This window comes from Cryptomeria japonica, chromosome 6 (assembly GCF_030272615.1).
Source record: "Cryptomeria japonica chromosome 6, Sugi_1.0, whole genome shotgun sequence".
NCBI lineage: Eukaryota > Viridiplantae > Streptophyta > Pinopsida > Cupressales > Cupressaceae > Cryptomeria > Cryptomeria japonica.
In genome coordinates, this window is record NC_081410.1 from 13,429,589 (window position 1) to 13,450,891 (window position 21,303).

Sequence of the window (21,303 nt, forward strand, 5' to 3'; positions counted from 1 at the left end):
CCTACAACCACTTTTTTACGCACTACCGCGTTCTAAGTGTTTGTGAAATTTATTACTAGGCTGCTGCTCATTATTTCTAAGTGCTTTTGGAAGTGATTCAGACATGTTTACCCATCATATTAATTAAAATCCAATTTTATAGACCTATAATAAAATAAAAAAATGTTTTTTTGAGCGTTGAGTCTTTTTTTGTTTTTTAAATGTGCTGGGAAAAGGGGGATGGCTGGCCGTCCCCGGGACGGTTAGGGGATGGGGGGACGTCCCCAAACCATATTGGGGACGGGGGGACGTCCCCTTTGAGAGTCACTGCCGTCCCCAAGTTTCCGGGACGTTTTCCACAAATTTTGCAATTTTGGGGACGGCGGGGGGACGTCCCCTAGCCGTCCCCAAGTCCCCGAAACGTCCCTGGTACGGGGATGGGGGATTTTAACCCAGGGACGCGTCCCCGGGTTACGTAGGCTCAAAACTCTTCACAAGTCTGCTATAATTCTGCTCTCATATCTCCTTCAAATCTGCTTATAATCCTGATTTGTATCTGCTTCAATATGCTTAGTAAATGTGCTCCAAAGTCATCTTTAATCTCGCATGAAACCTCTTTTACAAATATGCGTAAACTCCTCTATATCTCTGCAATATTTTATTCTTATATCAGCATAGTTTTGTTTCAACTTTTATAATTGTATAAAACTATGTTCACAAATCTCTTCAGCTTCAAATATCTGTCCTCGTAGAATTCTCTTCTTATTAATATTTATTGCTGCACTTCTACTTTGAATGATCTTCACAAATATTCTCTTCATTCCATTGCCCCACATTTCCTCTTCTATTCTTCTTCCAATGATCTTCTTATATTTTCAGATACAGATCTGTAGGTGTAGATATTTTTCCCTTTATTTTTTTACCACATTTTTTCTTATCAATCTTAGACAATGAATTTAATCTCCTTTTATATCTCTCATATTCCTATGAAGAGATATAACCTTTGGAAGAGTGATGTCCTTTTGAGAGGGCATAACCTTTTGTTCATAAATGATCGCTGCCTTTTTAGAAATTAATTTTATTCCTAAATTTTCTAATTTCTATCACAGATTTTATAATCACAGCCTTCAAACATTCTATTTTTTCTCAAATGCCCTTTCACTTGCATCGCTACCTTTCCACAAACTCAAGCGCTGTCTTTTTAGAATTTTATGTTAATCGTTGCCTTTTTATAATTAGTTACTGCTTCTTTGATAAATACGCACTGCCTTAATAGTTTGTTTTTACATTATAATGAATCGTACCTTTTGCATTTTGTCTTTTGTTTGCTGACATCTCTTTTCTTTTTGGTTTTTGTCTTTTTTTGCTTTTTGTCATTTTCTGTTTTTTCTTTTCTTTGACTTTGTTTTATATGCTAATTTTTATGAATCTGAATCGATGCTTTATTAATAATAAAGCTGAGCACTTATATAATATTTTCTGTGCAACATACACTTATGTGCACTTTCTTGAAGTTGACCATTAAGTCACTTATGATTGATATCTTTATCACTGCTATTAATATATTTGCTTGTCTCATTAATCAAGTCTGCCATACTTGTAGTCTTACGTGATTTAGTTCCTTCAATGAAGTATCATTGAATCCATGAGCACAACTTTCTTCAAACTTGTCCATATAGCAAAGACCCCTCTTGACATGGCTTTGACATCAATGACAGTGAATTCTAACCATCTAACCTTGGCATCAATGACAACAATTCCTACAGGAACAAAATATATAAGGCATAAAAAGCAGATTTAGGAGCAGACCTAAATCAGGAAGTCAATCAAGATTGATCAGATCAGATTGAATATTAATAATTAATATACATCAGTTCGAATGTACTTGTGGTTTGGTATGAGTTATTTATGCATAGCATGATGAATGTTATTTATATCTGCTCATTGATTATTAATAATATGTTGTGGTTTATGACTGATTAATATATATATGTATATATACTTATAGAATACATGCATAATATTGGATTATTTATATGTACTGATTGTTGATTAAAGTCAGCCATGGTAAAAAAATTGGGGAATTACAAGTAGGGGAAAGGTGATGGGGTCATCTTCTAGGTACGCCACCTCATGGTATGAGACCAGGGAGTCCCATGGGGCCAACGGGGTACAAAGGGTACTGCCTTTGGGCTTAGAAAGGATGGATTTTTGGGGCACCCTATTGTGAATGCTCCTCATGCTCTCTATCATGGTAAATAAATGCATTAAGAATGGGAAGTAGGACAAAAGTGGCAAGATTGAGGGGAATGGTTATAGGACACCTCACTAGGTACACCACTTCATATGGATGGCATGGGCCACACGAGGCCAAGAGGGATGGTATATCTGCTCTTGGGCCTAGGGTAGAGGATCTATAGGGCACCTTATCAAGTCACCTTATCCTAGCTTCCCTATGGTTGGATTTCCTCAATAGATTAGAGATATCTTATAATTAAGTTTATGTTCCTAACCCTTGTAGGAAAGTTACTTGAAATTGTAATTTCAGGGCAAAAAACTAGGGCATTTACAAAAAGTGACATTACATGGAGGTGTTTATGTATGTGACTTAAATATCATTATGAAGGCTCTAAACCTGATGTAATAGGAATTGGGAAATGAAGGGAAACTGAAAGGCCAAGTTAGAGTTATAATTTGACAAGATGCAGAAGAGCATGCTGCCAGCTTTTCATATTATAGATAAGTACTTGTACAAAAGCCATTTTTACTTTATGCAAATACTCATCTTACATAACTACTACATATAAAATGTGAAGCCATTCATTGGTGGTAACTTTTTTGCCACTTTTTCAGAGAATATTTTTGGTTGTTTAGTTCTAGAAAGAATAACTGGCAATCTTACACATTTGAAACAAATGATTAAGACTTAAGACAAGACAATGTCTTTGTTCACTTATGGTTTTCAGTTGCATATCTGGTAGTGTTTTGGCTGCCATTCATCTGGAACTGAGGAGACTGATCCAGGACTGGATGCAGGAATCATGTTCTCCAGTGGCCAACTGCAAGTAGCCAACTACAATGTATGAACTAGAGGGCCCTGAGCACAGGGCTGGAAGATTTTCTGCATGGGCAGGGGAAATTCAGTTTTGGATTGGATTTCTAAGAAATTTTATTTTGTTGACTTATTTTCAGCCATTTTCCATCCCCTTATCCTTGCCATATCATAGTTACAGCATAGGAGTTGGGTTCATACACTTAATAGATTAGGTCTGGAGGTTTTAATTTAATTTGTCAGTCTTTCTGGCATATTTGGTGTCTTCAATGAGTGTTTGACTATGAATAATGCACTTATAATTCCTGATATAGTTGAAAAATTGTAATCATGAATTAGTTGTTTTAAGTCGGCTGCATATTTCCAAGGAAAACTTGCGTTAATGCTATAAAAAATTTCTTTTTAAATTTTTTTGCATAACCCAGGATTACATATTCATTATTGATTACAAATGAATCTGTTAAACTTGAATACAATTTGATAGTGAGGTTTTTGCCACTTTATTACAGACTACTTCAATTATTTTTCATGTTTCATAGACTTGTTTAAAATTATAAATATCACCAGCAATTCTGTTAATGTTTAAAGAACATGCTTTTTTCTTTTTTACAGATCAGAACAGTAAAAGAATTGTCATGGCGCTGCAGAGTGGACTAAAGAGTGAGCTGACTTGGGCCTTAAACAGTCTTACATTATTGTCATTCAAAGAAAAGGATGATGTTCGAAAAGATGCTACCCCTCTTGCAAAGCTACCTGGAGTTCTGGATGCTCTTTTACAAGTTGTATGCACTATAACTTGCAAGAATTTCAATAAATTAGGCTGGCTGAGGTCGCAGCAAATAGTGCATTTCTTAGTATGCCATATTCGTATTTTACTTAAAATTCTGTTGATTTGTCAATAATGCCTAAATTGTTAACCTCCTGCATCTACTTCGCTCATCACAATCTGACAACATTTTATACATATGGCTAATTTAACTTGTTTATTCTATATAAAAACAACCTAGAAAGTATCAAGTGATTATCATATTCCTAACTAAATAATGTACTTTCTAAATGTCAGCCAAAAGTATTTTTGTAACTCTATATCAGACACCTCACTTTAAAAAAATCAATTGGTTATACTGATTTTGAAACATATGTCTGGAAGCCACAGTTTGCCCTCTACTTTCGTGGCTGTATTGCTCGGCTAGTGTTTTGGTTTACCTCAACAAACCTCAGGTTGTGCCACAATAACTTTTTACTTTTATGTTGAAACTCAGTATGTTATCAGCAGAGAAATACCTTTTTTGCAGTCATTAGAAGGTCAAGCTTATTCACATTATGTGCAAAACGTTTTTTGATGCTACCATGCAAGTAGTGTTTGGTCTGCTTGTTGGATTCATAATCAATCTTCTGTATTAGGGTTTATCCTTTGTTATTTACTGTCACATGGCAAATGAATAAGTTTTGGTTTATGCCAATTCTTTTTGACCCACACCATACAGTTGCTTTGCAGTCCCTTAACTTGCTTCCTGGCATGTTCATGGAATCATGAATTACTTGGTCGACAGAGATATTAACAAAGGTATTAGCAATTGGCATCTTACACTTTCCTTTTCCAATGTCACTCAACTTTCTTGCTCTTTACTAGCTAGAAGTATTTATTGCTAGTGTGAGAAAAGGAATGAGACGGAAGACGAGGCGTTATTAATCAAGAGGAGATCTCGACCTTATATTATTGAAGATCACCTAAGAATAGGTGACAGTTACAAGAAATATGAGGATGATATTTACAAAAGATTACATTTGCCAAGTGTAGTAGGAGTTACACTATTACATTATTTAATATTATTCTAATATATCGCTAATATACTACTACCCTCCACCCCCTCTCGCCACCCGCTCCTCCTCCACTTCTTAATGACTGAATCAGAAACAACACCCAGCTTGTCCTGAAATTTGAGGAGGTGAACAAAACCAATGGGTTTAGTCATTAAATGAGCAGGCCGCTCTTGAGAAGTTCAGAAATGAAGAGAAATATTTTCAGTCTACTAGCTGCTGAATATTGTGATGATGAATTTTGATGAGTTTGGTATGGGCACGATATACTGGATTTTTCACCAACTTTAATATTCCTTGATTGTCGCAGAAAACTGGGGTTGGAGAATGCTAAGGAAGTTGAAAATCTGCCAAAGTCCGCACTCACAATTACCTTGTATTCAATGTTAGTCGAAGATACAGCTATAGTATGCTGAAACTTATGTTGAGAAGAAGTTATGCCTGATCCCGAAGAGAAAATATACCCAATAGTAGACTTTTGAATATCAACTAATCCTATCCAATTAGAGTCAATATATCCATTCAAACCAAATTTTGCTGTCCTCTAAAAAAGTATGTCAAAATCAAGAGTACCTTTGACATAATGCAAAAATCTCTTGTGGCTATCTGATGAGAAAGTTCCAGTTTTGACAAAATTTGGGATAGATAGGTAACAGTAAAACAAACATCTGGTATAATGATCGTAAGATATATTAAGCTGCCTACCAACTATGTGTAATGTGATTCATTGACAGAGGATGAATTGTTAGAGCTTGAGAATCCCAAAACGTTTTGAAAGACTCGGGGCATATTTGATTTGAACCATGAAGATACGATGAACAAAGTGCCAAAACTCAACTCCTAGGCTATAGTGTAGAAGGCCTATAGCAGACATGTCAAAAGTGGCACATAGATCTGATTTTACAATTACAAGAGGTATAAAGATTTCATTTTACAAAGGACTACAACTGATAATTGTAATAGGTGTTACACTATTACATTATTTAATAGTATTCTAATATAGTAGTATTTAAATTAACAATATTGCTTGAATTTTTGTAATTAACAACCTTTATTATGTCCTAGACTTTCTATGTTTGTGTTTAATGTTGTTAGAATTTTTCTATATGTTTTATTCTCTGCTTAAGTTGGTACGCAATTTTCAATTATTCAACCTTTAATCTTAATGCATGCATTTTCTGTTAGTCTTCTAATAGGTTTTTTGTTTCTTAGTGTTATCTATTCATATCCATATCTTGTTTGTTTACAGATTGATGATTGGCGTGATATTGCACGCCCAAGGATGTCTGCAAAACTGATAAGACCTAGGCTTTTGGGAGCAAATAGTGCCTTTACAGGATTTGGATTTGAATATGAAACAATAAGTCCAAATGATCCACTATCTCGAGTCAGGTAAATTTCTGCTTTTTTTTTTGAGTTGAAAGAGATGTTGGATCATAAACATAAGGGCAACTTTAGTTTTTGAGCAGCTTTATGCATGTGAGGAAGATTGTGAGAGACCAATTGATTATTCCCCCACCGTATGTGTGTGTGTGTAATTGATTTTTACTCCATGTTGCTTTATTTTTGTATAACATTATGAATAATTTATTAATTAGTGTGCAATGCTTACCAAAGAGAAATGGGTGAAAGGCCGAATGTGTGCATCTTTCTTATGGAGGTAAGGCTAATAGCGTGTTAATGAGTTGGTTGTCTTATCTTGTTACTTGATAAACCCAATGGGGATGTCATGCCTCTGTCCTGTGAATCAAATGTAGTGAAGTTCAGGTAAAAAAATTAATAAAAACTCAAAGAAGGCCAACCTCCCAATAACCCTAGGCATGTAAATACAAGAGGCTGACTCAAGATTAATTTCCTAGGGCGGACTCACTTAATCAAATATTTGCTAAGGCCGACCCCTGCTAAAGAGGTCGCCTCTCTTGGAGAAACCACACCCTTTTGATGTGGTATAGAGGGAGATAAAATATGGTAAGAACACAACACAACAGATGGAATATAATTCTATTTAGAGCAGACAAAAGGGCAGATTGAAGCAGAATTAGATCAGAAATTGGAATACACATAATCTGCATACTGGGAAGAAAATGGAATATCATTGGATGAGAAAGCAGGTGTAAGGAAGTTTTGCAAGCAAATCAATACTAATTTATAAACAGACTCGAGGCATGAGCATGAATAAAGAGAAACAATGTGGAAAGAAATATGGTGAACAAGCAGCTCTATTATCCAAACACAGGAAGATTTTAAGGAGACAAATAGGATGGAATATGAGCAGATTTATGAAGGTTTTATGATCAGATTTAGGGAGGATTTATAAGCAATGAAGCAAGTAATACAATGAATATTATTTGAAGAAGAACAGATCTAGAAGCAGATCTAATCCTTTAACCTTTGTAGAAATGATTAATTCTATGAATTATATTTTTTGATAATCGCTAACATGATTACAGGATCTCAACCAAAAATCTGTCTTGCTTAAACATTTTTGGGTAAAGTTATATCTCTAACTATATTGCCTTCTTATTTTTATTGGACTTGTGATTCTAGGGCAAAATTTAGGGTAATTCCCAAAAGGGGACATGTCAGGGGAACATGTATGAGAGGACCTGACAAGCCAAAATATGATTTAAATCAGCTGTTTCATGGGAATCAAGAAAGTGCATTTTGATTATCTAGCTGACCTGTATCGCTGACACTCCCTGAGGATTGTACACCATATTGTTAACTAGAATCCTCCTCCATGCCCTTCACATCAAGTTTGTTTGCCCTCTCGGGTAAATGGTTAAATGCAGAAAGTAAATGCACAGAACATAATGGAAATACATTAAATAACCAGTCTCTATATTAATTCAACAGTCCATGTACAATAAGTGCTTATAACATTACATCTGACACGACTAACATGCTCCCACTTCGAAGAAAAGGTACACAATATATTATACCCGAAGGGGTACGACACAACTGTCGCGACTCCAACTACCTACCCGTCGGCTAACTAACTAACCGTCGTAACTCATTATTACCGACGACAACATAAACATAATATAACAACATAACATAATGATTATTCCCGTCAACATCATCCCCCCCAAGAAAAGAAGTCGACTCCGACGACTTAATACAAAACAGAGATGAACGGCAGAAACTACTGACGCCAGTCGGGCCCGGATCTTATACACTTGTTGCGTCCTTGCGTGAAAACCCTTTTCTGCTACCATCCGATGCTCAAGTGTGGAGTTCACCAATATTGCTTCCTTTGCCATCACAGTCCTCCTGTGCCTAACCCAAACTTGTCTGCAAAACACGTTTTTCAGTCTCAGCTTCCACCAACTGCTCCTCAATTGATACTGTCTCCCTAGCCAATTTGTCCTTGATAGCCACCCGTGTTGCTCTCCCGGCATCCAACTCCTGGGTACGCTGAACTAAGTCTCACACAACTATTGCCTCCAACCTGGTGGTCAGCTCTTCCCGAGCCCTTTGTGCATCCACCAAGGCAACCTCACGTCCAGCCGCGACATACTTTGAGTTCCTCAAAGCGTACCTATCCTGCCTGGAGGTGGCCACAATCCGCTAGCACAAAGGCTAGGAGACACCTCAAATCCTCCATTACACTCCCCAAAGGCTAAAAACTGAACTGAATAACTCCCTGGTGTCATACAACTGCATGGACCTGCAATGCCTTCCCTCAAACTCTGTTTGTTCCCAACCTCCAAATCCGTCTCCCTCTATGACTTATGGCTTCCCTGCCAATGCTTAGCTGCAAGCTTCTTTCTCACAATATAGACAACCACAACACTTCCCGTGGTCTTTTGTAGCTCAACATAAACTGGGGGTCTGGGGGCAACGCCCCCAGCGGGGTCGAGGGGCAGCGCCCCTCGTGGGGTCCTGGGGCAGCGCCAACACCAATTTACAACCCTTAGAACCATACGAAAGTCCATGGCGCACTGCATTTCTGTGATATTTTAAGATGCCAAAAACCCTTCTTTTCCACTCTGAATTTCCAGTGTCTTGGCTTCAAACTCCAGCAAATCATTTTAAATCTGGTCGTCGTCGTTTTTTTTTTTTTTTTAGCACATTAATGTCCCCGATGGTACCCTGGCGATACAACCTCCCTGTACGGTCAACAACAGCATTGACACCTCCAATTGTGCGGCCACCTTCCTGTGCGGCCTACACCCCTCCATCGTACGACGGACCATGACGACTGCGCGACTTTGTGGGGATTTATGCTGGGTGTGCGGGCTGCTTGCGATGACCACCTTTGGTGGCTCCCACCGCACGGTGTGACCGCCGCCCGATGGTGTCACCGTCGGTGGTTCCACCGCACGGTGGTGTCACCGTCAGTGATTCCACCGCATGGTGGTGTCACCTTGGTGGTCCCGCCGTACAGTGGCCATTTTCCTTTTTTTTTTTTTGACCCTTATGGTCGCTGTCGTACGATCGTGCGATTTTTTCAATTTTTTTTTTTTTTTTTTAAGTTGTCTAGAGAGTCTTCGGCTCGGGTCCCCTGTCTCTGGGATCGCCCTTCATCCTTCTCGGTTTTCCTTGCCCAAAAGTCTCCTGCTTTTGTCCCGTGCCTCTCGAGTCGCTTGCCCGGCCTCTTAGGTCCCCTTCCATCCTCTCGGGTCTCTGTCCGGGCTCTCGGGTGTCCGTCCGGCCTCTCAGGTTCCCTGCGCGCTTTGCGTGGTAGGGTTTCAATTTGGGCCTGTTGGTGGCCAATCTATTTTCAATAGCCATCCGAAGACCCGGAACCACAATTTCTACAGGGACCACGGTCTCCTTCCCGTACATAAGAAGAAGAAGGATAATAAAGATTTTGAAGGTTGCGGCCTTCCACACAGGGTTCCAATCGTTGCTGACACTCTTCGGATTATTTACGTCGCCGAGGTTTGGGGCGTCTCCCTTTCAATATTCTTTGTATTCCGACAGGTACACCTCTGTTGGTTGCTTTGGTTCCTCTACTTCGAGCCTGTAGCTTTGGAACATTTCGTAATCCTCCATTTGCTAGTGGAAGAGCCCGTTAAGTGAGCATACCTCATCTTCAGAACATCCCTCCAATTTGAGCACCCCTTCACTGTTCGGCTCCATCGCGTTCTTGCCCTTGCTTTCATCGGGACCCCCTTCCCCTTTATTAGAGTCCTCTGAGTCTGAGTCTGAAGAGGCGAGCTCTTCGCCGACATCTTGGGTGTGTAGGTCAATGGTATATTTCCACCCTCCCTTCTCCATGGAAAGTGTATTTTTCTTCCAGTTTTGGTTTACCCTTGCGTTGATCAACCACGCTCTCCCCAGGATGGCGTCATAGCCTTTCTTCTTCGAGGGAATAACCACGAAATCTAACAAGAATGGTTGCGTACCAATTGTCACTTGCTGGGCCATCAACAGGCCGAGTGGCTTAATGCCGTGTTGGTCCGCTCCCACCAGGTTGAATGTGGGTGGCCACAAGGTGGGCTTCCCCAGCTGCTTCCATGTTTCTTCTAGTAGTACATTCACCCCAGATCCCCCATCCACAATGGTGTCCTTCAGAATGGTCCCACGGATACCCATTTCTATCACAGCTGGGTGTCTACCACTGCTCACGGCTAGTAACATCGCGTCAGTCGAAGGGCTGACGGAAACTTCCACTTGTGGTGTACTCTTCGTAGCGGTGGCGGGAACCCCTACCTGTGGTGCACTCGACGATGCGGTGCTTTGCACATTGGTGAGGATGGCAGTCCTCAATTGTGGCATAGAGTCTAGAAGGTCTTTTACCTTTATCGGCACCTCCATTTGCAATATTTGCCCAATGATGTTATTTCCGCTTCCGTACGGAATGATGTACTCGCCACCTCGTTGTCCCATCGTTCAGTCGTCATCTCACGTTCAATATTGGCCTTTGCCTCCCGTAATCTCTCCTTCTCCGTACGGGGGTCGGGATAAGTGGCTTTTTTCGTCTGGGCGCGGGTGATCGCCAGTACTTCTTTCTCACGAGTCTTCTCAGCCTTCTCAATGTTGAGGAGATTAACCCCTGCCTGCATGCAAATTTGCGTCCTCATGGTCGCCTGGCCCACACCAACGGCAGAGGTGCTGAGGGGTGGCTTCCTTCGTGCAATCACGAGCGAAGTGCCCCCACTGATTACAGGCCCTACATTGGATAATTGGCCGGCCCTTGGCGTCATACTGGATACGGCTTCCGTTATTGGTATTGTTGCTATTCCTTCCGCCGCCGAGTCTGTTGTCCCGGTATCCTCCAGATGATGCCGTTGTGTTAGTATGTTGGCCGATACTCGCTGGTGCAGATGTTGTGGCCTGCTCCGTGAACAGCACCTGGTTCATTTGCGTACCTCGGGTTTTCATGTTGTATGGGCACTCCTTGGTGGAGTGTCCCATCACTTGGCAAATCTCACAGAATGCCTTCTTTTGGCAAGTACCCTTTGTGTGCCCTTCCTCTTTGCACTCAGTGCACCATATGTCCCCTTCGTTTCGACCAGTGCTTCTCATTATTTTGAATTCCTTTCTCATTCGCTCCATGTCTTTCTGGAGCGCTTGCACCCGTTTGCCAGCCTCCTCGTCGCTGTTGCTTTCCTGTGAAGAGTCATTGTCCTCGGATGAGGATTTATTACTTTTCTTCTTCTTTGATGTTTTGTGTTCGCTCTCCAGGTCCATTGCCCTATTATAAGCGTCGTCATATGACGTCGGGGGTACAATCTTCATTTTCCTCCGTAGGGAGGATTTCAACCCTTCAACGAACCATCGTTTCTTCAATCCATCTGCGGGTTGGCTTTCCATTTTACCCAAGAATTCTTTCAGCCTCCGACTGTATGCCTGTACTGTCTCCCTGGTACCTTGTTTGGTACTGTATATCTCTGTTACAATTTCATTATCATCACGGAGCAACCGAAACTCCCTCGTGAATTCCTTCTGTAGATTGGCCCACGTGGCCATTTTTTGCTTGTCCACATCGGAGTACCAATCTATGGCAACTCCTCGTAACGTGGCTGGGAACTGCTGTACCCAGTCATCCTGGTCTGTTATTCCGTTGGCGGACCAAATGGTTTCACATGTACGGCAGTGCCGTAAGGTGTCTTCCTTGCCCTCCCCTGTGAACTTTGGCAATTTTTGTTTACTCGCCATCCCACCGCTGGGTCTTGCTCCTCTAATTCCTTGTGTGCTTGTACCTGGCGATCCTCCGCCTCCTGCAACTGAACCTCCACTTGTGGGTCCTTCGGAAAAAGTTGCTGACACCGAACCAAACAAATTGCCTCCCGTACGGTACCCTTGTGCTCCCTTGGCACCTTTGGTCGTACCGTCACCTTCCGTTGTCTCCCTCCGGTTGTCTTCTGAAATGGACAAATTCTTTAGCAAGTCTTTGGTAGCGTCGATTAGGTTTAGACTTCGCCTTATTTGTTCCACCAACTCTTCGCGGCTTCTTACCCTACGGTGGTATTCTGGCGAACTGTAGAGTTCTCCTTCGGCACCCTCTGTGACTCCTTCTGGCAGCCCTACAACAGTGTAGACAATGTAGTTCTCTCCGTCTATCTCTACCTCCGCAACCTCCGTGACACCTCCTGGGTTCCCTTCGAGCAACTCCTCGGCCGGTCGTCCCTCGGCAAGCTGCCTTAGCCTACGCCTTCGTTCTATCTGCTGTCTGAGATTCAACGCGGTTTGTGCCACTTCCCATTCGTCACTATGTATCTTTTTATTTTTGTCCTTATTCAGTCTATTGGGCATAAGTCAAAGGTTCAATTTCCTCCTGGCCTGGCGCCATCTCGTTCCGTTACCTGTCGGCTGTTCTCTTCGTAGCGTTGCAGGATTTGTTGTCGTCGCTCTTCCTGGGCAATCTCCTCCAGGCGGGCCTGTTGTGCCAGCGATGCTTGTGCAAGCAACCGGGGGAGGTGGTTCATCAACCAGTTTACTGCCGGGCTAACCTCCAGCGCTGTCCACACGGCACTTGGTGGGATTTCTGCCTCCGCCGCTTCTCGTCGAACGTATGTCTGAATGGCTACCTAGAGCAAAATTGAAAATTCTCGCGTTGCCGTGTCTTCTCCTGTGTAAAGTTCTGTTCGCGCATCGTCGGCCTCCGGGTTTACTTCACCAACGAGTAGGCCCATTGTGTCTGTGCGGCATCCGTGTCTTCCGTTCCCGAGTTCGTCTAGGCAACGGCGCCAAATGTTTGCCCTCTCGGGTAAACGGTCAAATGCAGAAAGTAAATGCATAGAACATAATGGAAATACATTAAATAACCAGTCTCTATATTAATTCAACAGTCCATGTACAATAAGTGCTTATAACATTACATCTGACACGACTAACATGCTCCCACTTCGAAGAAAAGGTACACAATATATAATACCCGAAGGGGTACGACACAACTGTCGCGACTCCAACTACCTACCCGTCGGCTAACTAACTGACCGCCGTAACTCATTATTACCGACGACAACATAAACATAATATAACAACATAACATAATGATTATTCCTGTCAACAAAGTTCAGGAAGTGCTCTTTTTTGGGGAGTGAAGACTGTTTGGGGTTTTTCAGAGGCTGGGAAGTTGGCAAAACATAGTTAACAAACCCTATCTTTTTTTGTGCCGATTCTGTGCCGACTCCAATTCTGGGACGTTTCGTACCCAGAATCGGCCTTGTTTTCCAACGATTTGGTATATATATCGTTGTGCAGACCCAGTAGAGGTAATCTATGAGAGTTTGTTGCTGTTGTTGTTGTGTGTGTGTGTGTATATATATATATATATATATATCGCTTGTAGACCCAGTAGAGGTTATACACACACACAATCTATAAAGTAATTTTCAGATCATTTGCAGATCCAGTAGGGGTAATTTATGAGAGTTTGTTGGTGCTGTTGCATACATTTTTGCTGATCACATTAGCTGTCATAAATAAAAAATCAGATATGGGGTTTCTATGTTGGTGTTTCCATGTTTATTGCTGCTGTCCTGATTTATCTAGCAACTCATTATCCAGTTCTACTTACATATGTGGTTCATTTCATTGTATAGGTTTTTCATATAAACATTGGTGAATGATAACATTGCCGTCCATAGGAAATCAGTCATAAATCAGCAATTATATTTGATATGCTTGACATACAATTGAGATCTGTTGTTCATGCTGCTTTTGAGGATGTATACTAGTATTATGAGGGTCTAAATTTGCTGTTTGCAATTGTAAGTTTGATTTGCAAGGGTTTGCAATATTGCATTATTGCTAATCAACTAGGGGTTGGCATCTACTTTGGTCATTTGATTATTATTTCAGCTTGCACATGTTTGATAAATCATCCATTTCTTAGAGTTGTCTGATTGTGAACATTACATGGATATTGTATCTGAACATATACATAAATGAGCTTTGATACATTTAGATATGGCACCACATTGTATGGGTTTGTATCTGGTTTAGAGTTTATGAAAAACATTAAAATTTGCAAATAAATAAAATATAAAAAATGTACACGTGTGCATGCATGTATACATATATGTATATATGTACATTTTACAAAGCATAGTAGAGCCCAAATTAAAAAAAATTGGCAACTTATAGAGCAAAAAATGGAAGTCATTCACTATATAGTCACATTGTTCAGTCTATAATTACATTTTAGTGTACATTTGTAAGTAAACAGTTGTGTTTTATGGCACATTTTTATTTTTACAATTGTTTTTTGGGCACGTGAGGACAGTGAAAATACCAGCTTTTGCACTGTTTTGTGCATTTTTTATGAAATTTTCTTGTGTTTTAGTGAGTCATGAAACCTTATGAAAACTTGGCTTGGGATGAATTCTCAAAAACTCTAACTCCTCATTTGCAAAAAGATTGGTGATTAGCAGTTGCAATGCCAAAACAAAACCTTAAAAAGCAAAAAAAAGGGGGTCCCCATTTGCAACGGGGCAATGTGTGAAAAAAGGTCACAACAGGTCCTTCGGGAGGGAACAAACATATAAAGCAAGCATGGGTGAACACAATCAAGCGTGCACACACAAAAAGATTGAGGTAAGAGATAAACATTCTAAAGTCATCTCGTAGGAGATCATCGTCCTCCCAATCTAGATCATAGGGAGAAGGAGGACGAGCTCGGAGAGGGACCACCGCAAGAGCTGCACCGAGCGCCTCATCAGCAGTGAGGGCAAGGGACGAAGCAGTAGCAACGTCGGCATCCATAGGCTCATAGGAGGTAAGGGTCAATGATCGTGTGAAGATCGTAAACAAGGTTAGGATGTCCTCCAAGGAGTCGAACATGCAAGCCTCCGTAGAAGAAGCGGATTGTTAGTGTTTTATAGCTGCATGAGGTATTTCTAGAAGCAAGTCAGCCTATTGCAAATTATTTTTTTAATAATTATAAGGGCCAATCCAAGATGAAAAGTCACCTTGGTTCTTGAATGAGGCCGACTCTTGTGAAGAGTCGCCTTGCTTGAGAAAAGGCACCTTACTTTGTAGATATAGAAGGTGATGATCATTTCATTTTGATCAGTCAATTTAATATAAGAGATATATTCTTGGCTGGGTTTTTCTCCCTCGAGAAGGAGGGTTTTCCCAGGATATGTGGTGTGTTCTATTTTTTTCATGTGTCGTATTTCTATGTATTGCAAATCTGATCATAAAAAAACAACATGGTATCAGAGCGGGTTTAAGACAAGACCTGATCAGATTTGTGTAAGAAGTAGAAGTCAGCATCCTTGGAAATGAGAAAATATTCAGAAGGTTTGACATCAAAGATTATTAAAGACAGTTGAGATGGCAGCGGTTTCATACTAACTTAGTGCTCATGAACATTTGTTAAGTGATCAAGATGATGCGATTGTGATAATGAAAACATTATATATGCAGTGACTGAAGGAGTATGAAACAATAATGGTGAAGATGAAGCCTTTCACTAAGCACAGAAGTAGATGGTAGAGGTTCCTACATCACCGTATGAGAAGGGAGTGACTACAATAATCACAAGCGATCAGGTTACAGCAATCAAATGAATATAAACGACAATTGGGATTTGTGAAATTGGTCATGATAAAATAAAGTATTATTCTCAAAACCAGCGACTTCAGAGAACGGAGTCAAAATTAATGAAAGGGATTAAGTCTAAAGAAGTATATTCAATAATTATTAGAATGGGTGAGATTTGAAGATAAACAGTTTAAGGAAGTACCTTGTATTTGTAGACAAAGACGGTGATAATGATAAGATGACTTCATGTGATTTCATAAAGAATTAAAAATTATGAAGAACCGATTCGTATTAATGAAAAGGTGTTTTAATGAAAGCACTTAGAATGGAATGGGGCAATCACTATGCAACAATTACACATAAAGGTAGCAGTGAGTCATAAGAGAATATGATCACTTTGTATTAAGCAATCATTATCAATGGAGAGATGCGTAAAGATTATTTGTTTGTACACACAATAAGTGTGTTAAGTGGTGCGATCATAATCAAATTAATCAAACAATAAATTGTTTGGGAGCCCAATAACTAAATAGTCACGTAAAGAAGCAAAGTATATGTTACTAATAAGGGAGACACGATTTGGAGGATGGTGACTATTATGTAGAGATGTCTCTTGTTCAAGAGATGTGCCTTCTTGAGCTTAATAAAATATATTTATTGAATATGAATTCAGAAGAAAATATTAAGAAGTGTGGAATATGTGGTGATATGTGGTGATATGTGCCTTTTTTCAGAATATAATATATATGAACCAAAAATCAATGACAAGGAAAGAGATTTCTGATTAAGTGGAGTGAGTATGTGCCTTTTAGCATATAATAAAAATATGAACCTGAAGCAAATAATGAGATCAGAGATTGGTGATTGAGGGTAGAATATGGTTTCAAAATTATAATAAAGAATTCTTAACAGAGCTGTGTGTGAGTTGTGTGCGACAAGGAAGAATGTGAGGAAATAGAAGGATATTAGGGACAATGTTATTCATATTGCAGATTACTATAAAATCATAATCAGTGGAATTCATATAGGATGACAAATATATCAGAATAGATCGAAGACATCGTACAAATCCAAAACAAGGAGTGTTTGACACGTAGGAAGGGAAAATCTCCAAATCGGGGTATCTCTTTATCCTCTTCGACTTGATCAGTGTGAGGGATTGATCTTGAGGCAACAGATTGGTTGCACCAGAATACGTTTTAGATCGGAGAAGCCATCACTATGGTGCAGATATTTAAAGTAAATCAGGAACAACATCATCTTCATCAATCGCATGTGTAATACACTGATCAGAAATAGTGTTTCAGATTATCATTACAGGCCCACCAAAGCATACAAGACAGTGCATATTACCCGCAGCTCCAAGAAAGACATCTCTGCCTACTTATAGAGTCATAACTGGAACAACAGATCATCAATCGGGTCAGTGATTGGAACATATACTATTAAGCCAATCTCATATTGAATACTAGAGACAGTCACTGCCCAAATCGCCTTAATCATATCAAGGAGGCTACATCATTATTGTCATAAGATCTGTTTCACATACTTGAACGATACTCTTACCATTGTGCATTAAGCAGTGATATGCTAAGCTTGGTTTGCTAGAAGATGATTAAGAAGGGTGAAGACACTAAGCATCAGTACATCAGAAATCTTGTCCTCCTGACCCGGAATAGTAGTCTATGGCTCTTACATGATCAACTATTGGCAGCCCTAGAAAGAATTATGGAAACAGTGAGGCTCCTATTGAAGATCATTGGAGAAGTCATTGGATTGAGAAGTTGTGAAAGCAAGTTGAGTTAAACAATGACATGTCCGAGAAAAGGACTGAGGTCCTGAGAATCTTCAATGGAGGAGTTCACTTTCAGAGGATTTTTGTAATCTCTGTATTGAGGCAGGGATCAAGAGGGAGTTCTGTATTTAGCAAAATGGAGTTCTATGTCTCGAGGAACTAGAGTGACTCACTGAGGAGAAGTGAAGGTGTCAGCTAAGTGCTCTACAAACCTATTCAGGACAGGGTGATCTAGGATGAAGTCGAGAAGGACAGTCTTGAACTCTCGCAAGTCAATAGTGTCAGAAGGGTGCGTTGCAAACCTTTCCTCTAAGGCAAGCATTGCAGACAATCTTGGACAAGGAGGTCAAGAGGTTGATGCAAGCACTTGGAGCTTTAGAGGGAGCCACATCATCATGAAGATTTGTTATGATGTATACTTCTCTGTGAAGTGAAGGTGTCAGCTAAGTGCTCTGCAAACCTATTTAGGATAGGGTGATCTAGGATGAAGTCGAGAAGGACAGCCTTGAACTCTCGCAAGTCAATAGTGTCAGAAGGGTGCGTTGCAAACCATTCCTCTAAGGCAAGCATTGCAGACAATCTTGGACGAGGAGGTCAAGAGGTTGATGCAAGCACTTGGAGCTTCAGAGGGAGCCACATCATCATGAAGATTTGTTATAATGTATACTTCTCTATGACAGAGAAGTATGAGGTGAAAGCTCTTGTAATGCATTTTTTCTCTATGACGGAGAAATTTGAGGTGAAAGCTCGTCTTTCCACCCTCTGGGAGTAGCCACGATGGACGTCATGTTGAGAGACTCCATGACAACATTACTTCGAGAGACTTAATGATGAATTCTTTGTACTTGTGTTTTTCCACTCATGGGAGTAGCCATGGTGGACATCATGTTAAGAGACTCCATGACGACATCACGTTGAGAGACTCCATGATGAGCACTTGTACGCATGTTTCTTTCCACACATGGGAGTAGCCATGGTGGACGTCATGTTGAGAGACTCTGTGATGAACCTTTGAGCTTTCCACAAATGGGTGTAGCCATGACGACATCACATTGAGTGACCCCATGACGACATCACATTGAGTGACTCCGTGATGGGCACTCGTGCACATATTCCTTTCCACAGTGGGAGTAGCCATGGTGGACGTCATGTTGAGTGACTCCATGACGATGCGTTTCTTTCCACAAATTGGAGTAGCCATTGTGGGCATCATGTTGAGAGACTTCGTGATGAACCTTTGTACATCTCTGAGACTGAGATGTGTCTTTTCCACAAATGGGTGTAGCCATTGTGGGAATCATGTTGAGAGACTCCATGACGAGGATATTTGAAAATACTTCCCTAGCTAAGAGGGAGTGTTAGTGTTTTATAGTCGCAGGAGGTATTTCTAGAAGCAAGTCAGCCTATTGCAAATTATTATTTTATAATTATAAGGGCCAATCCAAGATGAAAAGTCACCTTGGTTCTTGAATGAGGCTGACTCTTGTGAAGAGTCGCCTTGCTTGAGAAAAGGCACCTTATTTTGTATATATAGAAGGTGATGATCATTTCATTTTGATCAGTCAATTTAATATAAGAGATATTTTCTTGGATGGGCTTTTCTCCCTCAAGTAGGAGGGTTTTCCCACGATATGTGGTGTGTTCTATTTTGTTCATGTGTTGTATTTTTGTGTTTCTGTGTATTGCAAATCTGATCATAAAAAAACAACACGGTGACTCACTTGGAGAAGATGAAACCAGGATAGGACTGTCGGCCTCAGGAAGAGGGGTAGTGACAAACTCAGGAGAAGGCAGGGCCTTCTTGATCACGCACACAAAACATGCAAATCGACAGGCACTAAAACAGGCATAGAAGAGGGTGAGGAACATACTTGCGAGGATTTTCGTCATCGAAACTCTAGAACGGGGCCCTGTTCAAGCTTGCATTTGGGTCGGACAGGGGAAGCAGGTCTCCTATCAACCGTAGCAAGCCAAAGGACTCCAAGAAAGATTTGATGCTGGAACAGTTGCGAAACAGGGGGAGCAGATAAAGTTGCGCTAGGCACCACCTGTGTATATCAATGGGTCAGGACAATGGAGGTATGTCCAACAATGAGGTGATGAGGGGCGGCTCCAAAGAAGGAGCGATGCAAACCTGCACCTGTTTAGGGGGAGGCTCATCAACAGGCCCCGAAACAACATGAAGCGAAATCGAGGATAATGCAGGAACAGGAGCACCTGACGAAACAAGAGTTGAGGCGACAAGACTGGATGCTGAAGATGCACCAGCAGAATGCAAAGTAGCCTCACGCTTGCGAGCCTTGGCCCGTCGAAAGTGTTACGTTCACACGCACACTAATTACGACGGGGATGAGGGCCACCTATTGAAGTCGAAGAGGATTCAGGAGCATCATGCTCCATTGGAGAGGCCTCCAGAGCTATGTCAGGGACAAGAGAAGGCCCAACCAATGAAACAAGAGGTACATCCGAAATAGGCATGACATTGATAGCAATTGGTGCTCGTCTCCGCTTCGTGCGGGGAGCATCGGGAGGAACAAAGGTGTCGAGGTGGGCTGTGAAGCAGGATCAAGCGATGACAAACGAACACGGGAAGAATGCCTCCCTCTCTCATATCTACTGGGCCGAGGGATATCAGCCATGATCGGGAGCTCAAAGGGAGGGCGGGCTGCAAACTTTGATAGTGGGGGTGCCTTACCCTTATCTACAGTTGTGGGAACAGAGGACACCACTGGAGATTGCGTAGTCTTAGGCAGATGCGGAGGTCTACTCGAAGGAGCAGGCTTAGCCTCGGCCCCCGATGATGAGGGGATATGAGGCACTGCCCGTTCCAAGACCGGGATAGACGAAGTAGAGGTCAATGCAGGAAGAAGGAACAAATAGCTAGGCTAAGCTGATTTAGGGGCCGACTCACCCGTTTAATACTAATAATATGTGCGGTACATCAAGTCACCATGAGGAAGCATAGGCCCCACCGGAGCAGGCCAAAAATGGTCGAGCGAAAAGGCCCCACGGGCTACCAAGGGTCGATAGCTAGTATCTTGGATGACATGCACCAAACTCTCATGGGGAAACTTGAGACATTTATGAATTATTGAAGGGACTGCCTCCATAGTAATTAACTAGGGAATACCTAGCTTGGATCAAAATAGGTCCGATTCAGTAATGACCACAAACGTAGAAGATACCGCCTTGGGTCCTACGAGGATCGTCAAGGTATTACTTCCCAAAGGAGGGATAAAGAACCCATCACGCGTTCTTAGGGTTGCTTGGCACTCATCATATGCAGGCCTATGCCTATGCCAACCGTTCACAAATAGTCTCCTTTGTAATGACATCAACTTTGCATGATGGGTCAACCATCACACCCTTGACAGTTTGACCATTCAATTTAGCAGTGATGTACAAAGGATCAGGCTCTCCACAGTAAGGGGCATCCAGAGGGGTGAAAGACACGTCAGACACCTTATCCTTTTGCCTAGGAGGCGAACAAATAGGAGTGACGGTGACCATGTTCACAAATGGACCATCATCGGAAGAAGGATCCGATGTAGAGATGAAATTTGCTGAATGTGGGGGAAAGGGATCGGTATAGATTTGCAAGTCACTGTTGGTTTTGTCAACGAACTTGTTTGACTTGTGTTTCCGTGCATCAACTTTGATTGCACCACTATTGATGTGGTCCTGGACAATGTGTCGAAGACAATAACATCGC

The 21,303-nt window shown here is 41.3% G+C and overlaps 1 protein-coding gene across 1 annotated transcript in view; it reads left to right on the forward strand.

Annotated features, from left to right (window-relative positions):
- Positions 1-21,303, forward strand: part of LOC131069824 (armadillo repeat-containing protein LFR) — an 82,011-nt gene that overhangs the window by 12,104 nt on the left and 48,604 nt on the right. The window contains exons 2-3 of the mRNA XM_058005395.2: positions 3,644-3,813; positions 6,102-6,244. Of these exons, the coding sequence (XP_057861378.2) occupies positions 3,644-3,813; positions 6,102-6,244 (313 nt within the window). The remainder of the gene's footprint in view (positions 1-3,643; positions 3,814-6,101; positions 6,245-21,303) is intronic.